Source organism: Drosophila nasuta, chromosome 2L, assembly GCF_023558535.2.
Source record: "Drosophila nasuta strain 15112-1781.00 chromosome 2L, ASM2355853v1, whole genome shotgun sequence".
In the NCBI taxonomy this organism is placed as follows: domain Eukaryota; kingdom Metazoa; phylum Arthropoda; class Insecta; order Diptera; family Drosophilidae; genus Drosophila; species Drosophila nasuta.
This window is the reverse complement of record NC_083455.1, coordinates 5,432,747-5,445,489: the sequence shown is the minus strand read 5'-3', so window position 1 is coordinate 5,445,489 and position 12,743 is coordinate 5,432,747. Positions and strand designations below refer to the sequence as shown.

General features: G+C 34.9%; 2 protein-coding genes across 3 annotated transcripts; both read left to right on the top strand.

Moving 5' to 3' along the window:
• Nucleotides 1-576: 576 nt before the first annotated feature.
• LOC132789196 (cyclin-dependent kinases regulatory subunit) lies at nt 577-1,942 on the top strand. Its single transcript, XM_060797047.1, has 2 exons — nt 577-931; nt 1,000-1,942. The coding sequence occupies exons 1-2, from the start codon at nt 876-878 to the stop codon at nt 1,169-1,171; spliced, it is 228 nt and encodes a 75-aa protein (XP_060653030.1). The 5' UTR covers nt 577-875; the 3' UTR covers nt 1,172-1,942.
• A 1,573-nt stretch (nt 1,943-3,515) lies between these two features.
• On the top strand, nt 3,516-11,534 carry LOC132789185 (excitatory amino acid transporter 4). 2 transcript variants are annotated; one of them, XM_060797026.1, is made up of 11 exons: nt 3,516-4,471; nt 6,863-7,183; nt 7,252-7,347; nt 7,405-7,572; nt 7,642-7,684; nt 9,469-9,511; nt 9,565-9,748; nt 9,808-9,938; nt 10,003-10,432; nt 10,488-10,584; nt 10,645-11,534. In XM_060797026.1, exons 2-11 carry the CDS (start codon nt 6,999-7,001, stop codon nt 10,705-10,707), a joined length of 1,440 nt encoding a protein of 479 aa, XP_060653009.1. In that variant the 5' UTR covers nt 3,516-4,471; nt 6,863-6,998; the 3' UTR covers nt 10,708-11,534. The 2 variants fall into 2 exon arrangements, with proteins under 2 accessions (XP_060653009.1, XP_060653018.1); XM_060797035.1 differs by lacking the exons at nt 3,516-4,471; nt 6,863-7,183; nt 7,252-7,347; nt 7,405-7,572; nt 7,642-7,684 and adding an exon at nt 9,297-9,359.
• The last annotated feature ends 1,209 nt before the right edge of the window (nt 11,535-12,743 follow it).

Here is a 12,743-nt window from a genome sequence, read left to right as displayed (position 1 = left end):
TTTATAGAAATCTAGCTATTTTTGGCCTTCTTTTGGCCTTCTCTGCTTTAAATGTCTACCAAGAGTTGGCAACACTGGTGACGTACGCTGTGCGTTGCGTTCGTACTTCGAATTTCAAAAATAGTCGAAGAGACTCTGGGTTTCTAATCGCAGCGTTCGGCTCTTCTGGGGTCGTAATAATGCTGTTGCGTATGATACGTTTCAGCTTGAAGAAGTGTTATGGTTAGTTATATGGTTAGTGATATTACCATAAAATATTTGAAATTGTACGTTTTTAAGTGTAACCAGGTATTATTGTCGGGAATATGTTGGTATATTTTCTCTGCGCTAAAATTTTTTTTTGATAAATGACCCCTGGTCACACCACGAGACATATGTTAAAGAATACAGCTTACTATTTATTTGAACAAGTATGAATTTTTAAATAAATTGATTTGCATATAATTCAATTTATTATAAAGAAATTAATTTATTGTAAGTAAACTATTTACTTATCTTCAAAGTGCATGAATGCTTCCGATTAATAAAACATATCGATATTTAAGATTTTTAAAACGATATCGATTCATCGATATTTTCATCTCTAGTAGAACAAGCTCATTAGCCGCGTCACTTTTTGTGTATTTTAAAATAACTTAAATTTCGAAGTATAAATAGTTGCGTGAAATCAAATAATAGTGAAAATCGCAGTGACTAAAGAAGGAAACACCGAATTCTTTTGATCGTGTGCGCAACTCTCTTTGAAAATCGTAAAAAGCGGATCGCAAAATAAACGTGCAAAAAAAGGACGCCGACGCCAAACATATAAATTAGCGAAGCATTCTATCGCATCCTTGGATTTATATCACCGCATATAGTGAATTTGATATTACAAAATGAGTAAAGACATTTATTACTCCGATAAATACTATGATGAGAAATTCGAGTATAGGTAAGTAATGCGAATTTTAACCCAAATTGCAATAATTGAGATCATTTTATATGCTCTCTCTGTTGTAGACATGTGGTCTTACCTAAAGAGCTGGTCAAGCTGGTGCCAAAGACACATCTGATGACGGAAAATGAGTGGAGATCAATTGGTGTACAGCAATCGCGTGGATGGATACACTATATGATTCACAAGCCGGAGCCCCACATTTTGCTATTTCGACGTCCGAAAACGGAGGAGTAGGAGATCGAACAACTGTTAACTCTCAAATACTTTCACATATTCACACTTGCACACTTATACATACACATAATTCAACATGCACACTCACACATAGAAGCGATCAGAGACAGCTGACTTGCGGGGCAGCTGCTGCTGCTGCTGCTACTACGCACTAGTGGTGGTAGCTGCACAACTGTTGCGGCGGCGTTGAAGCGAAATTTCAAACACACACCACACATTACACTCACACACACATATTCAAGTACACCTTTCTCATACAATTGCTTCCATTCAAATATTATTTTTTCAAAACATTTGGTTTTTGTATAAAACAACCAGCAACAGCAACTATTGCTTCTATGGATTAATGAAGCTGATTTATATATTAATAAATATTAATAATTGAAATATAAGCTTGTTAAAGGAAGAATATGAAAAAAGAGTTGCCATAGTCTTAAATGAATCAACTAACTAGTGGCCATTTGGATTTTAGAAATCTTTTTAAATTACATTCGTTTTGCATACCATTTAGTACATATGATATATTCAATATTGAAATGCCGCCATAGTTTAAGTTCAAATATTGTTTTAGTATGTTAACTACAAACTCACATCGCGATATGAAAATTGCCAGCACATTTTCAATTAATGTTATAGAAAATATGATTTGTGATCTTGAAAATTTATTATCAATACATAATGCATGTTTTTAAACATAATATAAAGTTAAAATACTAATAATACATGTGGAAAATTTCAGCATAGATTGCTTGAAGTTTTTCAATATTCAAACTCAACTAGTTTTATTGTCATGGTGTTTTTCAATAACAATTCTCTACTTCCAGATCGGTTTCTACCAATAAACAAAAATTTCTGTAAAGATTGAACGAAAATACTGGAAAGAAACAATATGAAAATATTAAATTAATCGGTTATGCTTATTTTATAATGCCTAATATGAAGCGTATATTCTGCTGATATTTATAGTTATTATAATGGTAATCAAATACATTGTTTAGGTGAAGCAAAAGTAAATTCAAATTCTTTGTTTTGTATTAAATCTTATCAAAAATTTGCTTAAGTAACATATCTATTTTCCGTAGTTCATACATTTATTAATTGATACGACTCAAGTCAGAACATAACCATACTATTTCTTATGTATATTTATTTGATGAAGGGTATAAAAGCAAGCGCTTCAGCTATGCATTTGTTTTGTGTGATAGATGGAATGTGTGTCTATATAGTTATATTTTCCAATTTCAAAAATGAAGATCGACAGTTCCGGTAGAAATGCTTTATTTATATTCGTACATACTCGCACTTGTATTCACAGTCATATCCATAAGTATTGCATCAGCTTTGAAAACATGCCAGCTAATAATAATACAGTAATAGTTTTTTTTTTAATTTCTTTGCTGTCATTTACTTGATTTACTTATCCTAAAATAATTTGGTGATTACCATATGATCAATCCCTTTGTATGAATATTTTAAATGGCTTAATGTTATTAGTCATGAAATTTAGAATAAAAACTATTATTTTCATGTATATCAGTTGCACTTAAATTAATAGAGCAGTCTAAAACATTTTTACAAACTTCAAAACTCAAACCGGAAACTATTTTAATTCAAAATTTGTCAAACAACTTTTGCATGCCACTGTTTATGGACGAAGAAAAGAGATGGCAATGTTATTGCTTGATGCAAGGGTAACTGCTAGTTATGAATTCACCACCCAAGGGAAGAGACTATGACAAAACGCTGTCAACAACGCGTATTTACTTGCAGTTAGGCCCTGCCACTTATCCATAGTTATAAAATAGCGACAAAACCCTGATACGATTTTGTTTTTGTTTTCCCACCAGCGTGCGTTGATGCCGTTGTTGGTGTCGCCAACCAAACGGTCAGCTGAACACCAGAATGCCAGAACTGGCCCCCAAGGCAAATCGAATAGAAACAGATCAAAGGCAGCTGTGACACTAGAGCAGCTGTGATGCGCAGAGCTGCGCTGATTTATTTTACTATACATATATTGTCCAATAGTATGAGGAAAGCCGGAAATGACTAATTACATGTTTCGTTGGGTCTTCGGATGTGACTCTTAAGAGAGCAAAATTAAGTTTAAGTTGAGGCAATGTCTTGCGGAACTTTCAAATTTATTGTATGAATTATTACTGTATTATTTAACTATCCATATGATAATATGCGAATACTTCTTTAGAGTCATTATCTCAATATAAAGTCATTACTATAAAGTATAATCCAAATATGTAAGCATATGTTCTGCCAGCAGAAATTTAAATTTGTAATGCATTTAAGGATGAAATAACAACTGCTAACCACGTTTTTTATAGGATTACCCAAATACAAAGGCTCAAGTTGCATTCAGATTCTTAAACCTCTATTAATTGCAACATGTTGTCCATTCGAACTTACAACAAACAATATCTGGCTGATCAGAGCAACTTTTACAATGACGAACCTAATGAGAAGAAGGCGCAAGGAAGTGGGCGAAAACGACGACACTGAACTACTTTTGAGAAAGGTGTTCGGAAATGTGTGAAAAGCGAAAGAGCTTAATAACGAATTCTCTTCAATTTGCCCTGGCGATAGAAAGCGAAACTAAGCAAACGCTGCCTGAGCAGAGAACAAGGCTGCTAATTATTTGACTGTGTTGATGGCAGAGCGTCAACTTAGCTGTCGACGTTGACGTTGACGTCGGCGCTGTCAACGCGTCGTATGCTTAACGTGCGACAGCGCTGAATGCAATTGATAAGTATCGTGAAAAGCAGCGACTGCGACGGTGTCGGCGACTGAGAAACAACAATAACAACAGCAGCAGCTACAAATCAAGCAAACACATTTGATGAATGAAAATAATCCAACACTTGCCCATACACACGCACACATAAACACCGATGGCGTTGTGCGGTCGACGTCGGCTTCGCAGTCGCGAACATTTTGCGCGTTCGTTGGCTACGTTTCAAATTTGATTTTAATGTAGTTTTTAGTACTATTTGATAATCAGGCAAGCAAAGTTGAGCCGTCTGTTCTCACAGCACTCTTTCTCTCTTTCGTGTCATTTGCCAGTGGAAACAGTGGAAACTGTGGGCCTGCCATCGGTGATCTGTGCACGAGCCCGATCAGTTGTGCCATCGTCGCGTGCTCGACAACACACCACACACCATACGACACAATAAAACGCGTCATATATCGTGCATCATAAAAAAGAAAGAGTCGATGTCAAAATAAATGAACCAAAGGGTTTAAATTTATGCAAATTTAACTGAGGCTGCCGTTCGTTACATGCACTAATTTGTAAGTGTAATAAAATGGGACTTGAATGCTATAAAAATGTTTAGCAGAGACAATCAATTACTAGTATCATGAAAATGTCTTTATGAATAATAATGAATAACAATTCATTGACAATAAAAAGTACTCTCAAGTAGTCGTGAAATGAGTGAATAACCAATATTGAACATCAAATTTGTCATCTAAACAAATAATTATTAAAACATTTCTAGAATTATTTTGTTGCCATTAATATTTATGATATAGTTTATAATCAATCTGGGTAAGTTTCCTTTTAACTCTATAATATCTTTCGAGATATGTACTTCAGTGGAGAAGATAGTCTAATATAAAAAAAACAATCATTTGAGCATATCCTTTCCTTTGCACGAGGTATTCCATAGTTAATTACATCCTGTGAATGTGCTCTAATTGGTTAATGCATCGATTTTCGCTTACTGCATTAAGAGAGAGCGCGCAGCAAATTTTGATAGCTGCTGCTGATAAGCAATTTGCCTGCATATCGTAGGGCCAAGGCTCTTTACTCTTCTTAAGGGTTGGCAGCATCGCATATTGCAAGCATCTCACAGTTTGTTTTGTTTATTTTCTTATTTACATGCAGTTTTATTTATAGTAGGGTTTACTATTTTTGTTGCCATGCTCTGCAAAAATAGACTAGAACAAGTTCGTCTGCATCACAAATATTATTTAATACTGCATTGTGGAATGGTGGAACACAACAATGCAATATTGTAGACAATACCCCTACTCTTTTATATAGTCAATATACGATTTCTTCTCATTGGTATTCTAGTATCTACTATATCCACAAAAATGCATTATTTTGTACATTTACAATTCACTGCTTCCTCGTCTCAGTCTTTGCATTTATTTATTATTAGAGTCAAATTTGTAATTAGATTGTATCATCATCATTTAATCTTGCAAACCTTCTCTCGCAGTAGTGACCTATGACAGAGACACATTAGATTAAGCAGCTATAAAATGCATATATGAAATGGCAATATTACGATTCTAATTGAATTAGTACAGTCATTAAATAAATTTTATTTACTAAAGGTGTTGCAGATCCCATTTTCTTTTTATTGGATCGCTGGACATTTACGTTGACAAAACAATGTCTGACAAATAGTTGTGTAGAACATGATAATTGTATTGCTAGACACGGTCTTATATAACGTATTCTGAATGTTGATCGGGTAGCTATTACCATAACATATACATCGAACATATACTATGCAACTTGTAGTTTGCCTTAAATCACAGCGCTAGATGCAAATAACTCATAGTGAATGCTGTGAGCAAATTAATTTGCATTGCAACAACAAAAACAACAATAACATCGACTAGGCGGAGGCGGATAAGCTCGGTTGTTGTCTCAATGAGATGAAAGAATTAATTAAAATGCCGTCACACACCAGAATAGAATGACCCTTTTTAATCTACGCAAATTGATCATTATCATTATACAAAACGATAATAAATATTTAGTTAGCCATTTAATATACTTTCAAACGATCCCCTTAATTCAGATAAAGTCTTGATTTCAAGATACTTATGAGCAGTTAAGTTCAATTGTGAATGCATTGACTCAAATTTCATTCAAGTGCTACAAAACATTGATATTCATCAATTTACATATTAAATACTATTGCCATAGCTGTCTAGATGTTTAATTAAGTGCCCTCTATAACGACAATTGGGATCATCCCTATCATTTGACATTGATCAGAGGCATTCAATATGCACAATAGGATATGATTAGCCAATGTCCAATTTGTTTATGCGAAATAACACATTACTTTTCATTAGGTGGTCCGGTGATCGGACGCCTATGCAAATTAATTTGTTTGGCATGCCTATGGCAACAAAAAAATGTGTTTCAATTACGCTCAATGCTACAATCAGCAAAGATACATTAATTGAGCTACATTTCCATTTCTAAGGAAGTGCATTTCGACACAAACAATGACAGCAATGGGTGTCAAATCGCAATTGACGCTAAACGACATTCAAGTTCGAATAGTGGAAAAATGTGACTAACCGAAAGTATTCACTTATGTTTAGCAAATTGGCTTTTCGAATCTAACTCCATTAATAGTGAGCTGAAGTGATACTATAAATACATCAGTTATAATACAATGTACACCAAATAGGTGTTGACACACACATAAAGTGTTCTGAATGGTACTCAAATTTTAATAAAGATCTATTAAGCTAATAGGCGCCTACAAATCTATCTCCGTCTATCTCTTGTTAAGTATTTGTGGTTATACAAAATTTAGTTGATATTTTCGCTAAATAAATGATAATATGCACTTCAGTAAAAAATATATATTTACAATTTAAAGTTAAATTTGAAAATATAATTTCAATTTCTACATTTAATTACAGTATTAATCTCGAGGAAGGGATCCACATTCCTGGGGAAGTCTTGCCCATCACATCGTCAACCACTACCCACCCCTTGGCAACACCGCCCCGCCCGTGCGCACGGGCCTAGGATAATATTCACACGGAGACAGACATAATGACGCGACCCAAGCAGGATGCCAGCAAGTTTAAAAGTTTTATGCAGGAGAATGTGCTCACAATGGCCACCGTGATTGGTGTCTTTGTGGGCGGACTTGTGGGCTTTATAATCAAGAATAGCACCGGAGAGTGGACTAAACGTGAGATTATGTATATATCATTTCCGGGTGAAATATTTCTGCGGTAAGTGGAACCCATTTGAAAGTAGTGGATAAAACAGATCACTCTTAATTTCTCTTAATTACACACAGCATGTTGAAATGTCTCATAGTCCCGCTGCTTGTGTCCTCTATAACAAGTGCCATAGGTGGACTAGACTTGAGTATGTCCAGCAAGATTGCAACAAGGTAAGATCACAGATCTTTGCCATACTATATTCTATTAACGAATTGCATTATTTTCAGGGCCATAACTTACTACTTCGTTACCACAATTTCGGCAGTTATATTAGGTATTTGTCTAGTCACAACAATACGACCCGGCCAGGGTGCCAAAATTGTGGAAACACGCACAGAGACCATCGACAAGGCTTCCAAGGTGTTGACGCCTGATACTTTAATGGACTTAGTGAGGTAGGTTGAGTTATTCGAATGATGATGATAATGTGATATTAAGTGATGTTTGTTTTTGTACACAATTAGAAACATGTTCACGGACAACATCATTCAATCGACCATGTTTCAGGTATGTTGATATCCCCCACATCTATCTATAGATATATGGTAGATGTATTCTCAGCTATTCTTGCGAAATTTATGTCCACGCATACGCTCAATTCATCATTGCAACTGAGCCAATTATTCAATTGTTCTGTAGCTTACATAATTTGATTAAAGCTCAGCACATCGCGGCACATAATCAAAACTGACATGATAGGATACTCCAAAGCAAAGTTCTTTCCGTTTCAATTGAAATTGAAAATTATAGGGGACCGACCGACTGACTGTCTGTCTGCGATCTCGCATATGTTACATACAAATACATCTATATATCCAAATATATATACATACTTTTGTGCTTGTGTGCATATGCATATATAATTTACGTACACGTTGAAATTATTATCAATTATCACCACAGACACTGTCGCGAAAAGCGAGTATGAAACAAATTGAATCAAAGTATTCAACTCGTACAATTCTGAATACACACCAATGTATGTATGTTGATATATATATATATATATGTACATATATATGTATTTGTATGTGCGATATGTAAGTAAATTTAACAAAATTACATTAATATCATTTTCAATTGTTGACAACAATTCTCAGAATGATCACTTCATCCGAGTGAGTGATTATTCAAAAATTCATGAAGCTTTTAAAGATATAATTAATAGTATTATTATATGCACATATGAAAAAGTAAAGCTCATCCCACAAGAAGCCAAAGTGTATAGTAATTTAAAAAATATATATTTCATATATTAAACTATATATACCATAAAGTACAATATACATATACCAGATTGTCAGCCAAATCAATTAAGACCCGATTGCAGAATGTGTGTTTTACCATACAAAAGTATTTCTCAATATTTATCTGATAGCAACCAATCTTAAATATTGTACTCATTATACCCGCTACCCATAGGGTAGAAGGGTATTATAACTTTGTGCCAACAGGAAATGTATGTAACAGGTAGAAGGAGGCATCTCCGACCCTATAAAGTATATATATTCTTGATCAGCGTCAACTGCCGAGACAATCTAGCCATGTCCGTCTGTGATTCTGTGTGTCTGTCCGTCTGTCCGTATGAACACCTAGATCTCAGAGACTATAAGAGATAGAGCTATAATATATATATATATTTGTTATATATATATTTGTTATGTTTGCATGTAGATCAAGTTTGTTTCAAATTTTTGCCACACCCACTTCCGCCCCCGTAAATCAAAAAAATCGAATAACAAGCGTAATTTTAAAGCTAGAGTTGCGAATTTTGGTATATACAATAATAACTATGGTAGTTATGATTCCTGAATTTGGTTGCGATCAGATAAAAATTGTGGAAGTTATTAAAGAAATACTTTTGTATGGGCAAAAACGCCTACTTACTAGGGGTCTTAGTTGCTTTGGCTGACAATCTGGTATATTGTGCCGTCTAAGGTATATTTTAAAAATTAGGCTTGTAATTCGAAATCTGTCGATTTCTGGGGCGGAAGTAGACGTGGAAAACATTTGAAACAAACTTTATATGTGTGCAATAACAATAACAAGTTCTGTCGAAACAAATATAGCTCTATCTCTTATAGTCTCTGAGATATAGTGTTTCATACGATGATCAAGAATATATATATATTTTATGGGGTCAGAGAAGACTTCTTCTGCCGGTTATAAACATTTACTGCGGGTACAAAGCTATAATACCCTTATACTCTATGGGTAGCGGAATAATGTTATTTGTTCTATGTTATTTAATTATACATATTGATATTGAAACACTTTACATACACTTGCAGCATCGCACGGAGATATTTGAGAACACCACAATCAGCCCGGCACGTAAGTAATTGCTTTTTTAAGTTTTCATCAACTTTACCATTCGCGCCTAACAGAGCCAATGGAGAATTGGGAATTCAAGGCGGCACAACGAGAGGGCTCCAATGTGCTTGGTCTAGTCATGTTCAGTGTGATCTTGGGCACAACTATTGGTCGGATGCGGGAGAAGGGTCAGCTGCTGCAAGATTTCTTTACCACACTCAGCGAGGCAATGATGACAATCACATCTTGGGTAATTTGGTGAGTGCATAGAAAACATTCATATTGTGAAATGTGTTTGACTAAATTGATTTCTCTAGGATTTCTCCACTTGGCGTGGGCTTTTTGATAGCAGCCAAGATTATTGAGATGGAGTCCATAGCGGCAACAATACAGTCTTTAGGATGGTATTTCATAACCGTGATGATAGGTCTCTTCCTGCATGGCTTTGGTAAGAAAGTAAGTCGAATTTTCTATTCACCTTTCTAAGGGCCTTTGTTATTTTGTCGTCTCAGGCACCATTGCGGTTATATTCTTTTTGGGCACACGTCGAATGCCATATCGCTTCATAGCCAAACTCAGTCAGGTGCTGGCCACTGCCTTTGGCACGGGCTCAAGCTCGGCCACAATGCCATTGACCATCAAATGCCTGGACAACATGGGCATCGATCCACGTGTCACGCGTTTCGTAATTCCGGTTGGTGCCACGATCAACATGGATGGCACTGCCTTGTACGAGGCTGTGGCAGCTCTCTTTATCGCTCAATATCGTGAGATGAGCTACTCCTTCGGCACCATTGTGGCAGTGAGCATCACAGCAACGGCGGCTTCCATAGGCGCAGCGGGCATTCCTCAAGCAGGTCTCGTTACCATGGTCATGGTGTTGGATACAGTGGGCTTGGAACCAAAGGACGTGTCGCTGATCATTGCCGTTGATTGGCTGCTGTAATTATTGATGATAACTACTCGTAGATATTTGCTTAACTTTTGCATCTCTCAGGGATCGATTCCGTACCACAATCAATGTAATGTGCGATGCTTTGGGTACTATTTTGGTCAATCATCTTTCGAAGAACGATTTGGCAAGTGTCGATCGGGTAAGTAGAGAGAATTTAGTTATTTATTTTAAATTTTCTAATGTGCGTTTTGTATTAAAGTTGAATGCTGAGCCACATGAGCTGCTCGAGCTTGGGGCCAATGGACACGAAATGAAAGAATGAAGGCAGTCTATGCTTGGCGCCTATAATCGCAAACGATGAGTGATGCAGGACGAGCACAATGACAATGACGATGAGATACAAATGGAGATAGAGCCTGTGGTCTCTCGTCATCGTTAGTTTGCCTCTCCGCATCATTTGGTTTGTGGCTAAAAGCGGCCAAGACGCAATTTCACTTTCAAGTAATTGGCAACAGTTAGCTGTCTATGTTAACTGTCGGCACATTAACACGAATTTATTGAGTCGTTTGTCTTTGATTGGCATTCGATAACGCATGAAATAATATGAATAATTAATTAGTGTAATTCATGATGTAAATAATTTTGGTTATAACTACAATTAATTAAATTGATCGAGTTCAAATTTCAGTTACATTTTCATACTTAGCATTAAACAAAATAATCGAACCAAACACACAATGAATTGTTACACAAATATCCATTAATACGAATATAAAATTGAGGGAAAGGAATACGTATTGTTTCTGCATTAACAAAGATACAAACCTTCGCAAAATATTATAATTACAAAATTAGCCAAGACAACAAAACACAACACAACAATTAAAGAACAATTAGACCTAAACAATATTAAAAGAACAAATAAGAAAACACAAATGTTTGCTCAAATTTTACACAGAAATTAATTACCGTTTAAAGTTCTTGTTTGAAGTTGAACTTTGTAAATACTTAATAGTTTAAGTATAATAAAAAAATTATTTCATAATTGTGTCAGCATTAATACAACAACAAAAATAAGAAATAATTTTCAAATATCAAACCAAAAAAAAAAAGAGGAAAAAACACACGAATATTAAATGACAATAATAACGCGCTGGAAAAGCTCAAAACAAATGTCAGAAATGGTTATACGTAAAATAGAAGAAAATAATAATAGTAATATATTTATTACATATTTGTTAATTAAGACTTAGACTTTAAAGCCTTTTCAAATACAAATTGCAGACAAACTTTGAAAATTAAAATTACATATTGTTCAACATATTTAAGATGAATCGTCACCGTTTATAGATACAAATTGTAAGTAAAACAGAATAATAAATCAAATACAGAATCTGTTTGTAGTTGTGTGCAGTCGAAATGTTGACAAATAAAATTTTGCAATCTGTACATGTACTTATATAAAATTGAAATTAAGCTTATCCAATTCTTAAAAAACTGGAGGATGTTATAAATTTAATATTTATACTTGACTCTTCCAACAAAAAAAAAGAATAAATAAGAAACCTACAGTCGAATGTGCCTCATTGCGAGATACCCGTTGAATAAAGACAAAGCAGTGCGATATTAATTTTAAAACATACCAAATTAATGAACCGCAATAATACTAAAAATATGATATCCATAGCTGTATTTGGTATATTGATATATTACTATATCTAAAATATACCATATAGCACAAAATATACCAGATTGTTAGCCAAAACAAGTAAGACCTATAGAAAGTAGGCGTTTTTATACCCGCTACCCATAGGGTAGAAGGGTATTATAACTTTGTGCCGGCAGGAAATGTATGTAACAGGTAGAATGAGGCATCTCCGACCCTATAAAGTATATATATTCTTGATCAGCGTCAACAGCCGAGACGATATAGCCATGTCCGTCTGTCCGTCTGTCCGTATGAAACACTGGATCTCAGAGACTATAAGAAATAGAGCTATAATTTTTTCTCGACAGCATTTGTTATGTTTGCACGCAGATCAAGTTTGTTTCAAATTTATGCCACGCCCACTTCCGAATTTTGGTATATATAATAACTACTATAGTAGTTATGATTTCTGAAAATTTGGATAAAAATTGTCGAAGTTATTAAAGAAATACTTTTGTATGGGCAAAAACGCCTACTTACTAGGGGTCTGAGTTGCCTTGGCTGACAATCTGGTATATTGTGCCGTCTATGGTATCCATCTGGTATATTTTTAGTATTTTTGTATATTCGGTATATTTTGAGAAAATACCGCAAAATATATTTCTTTTATTAAAAACGGGTAGCGGGTATCTCACAGTCGAGTACACTCG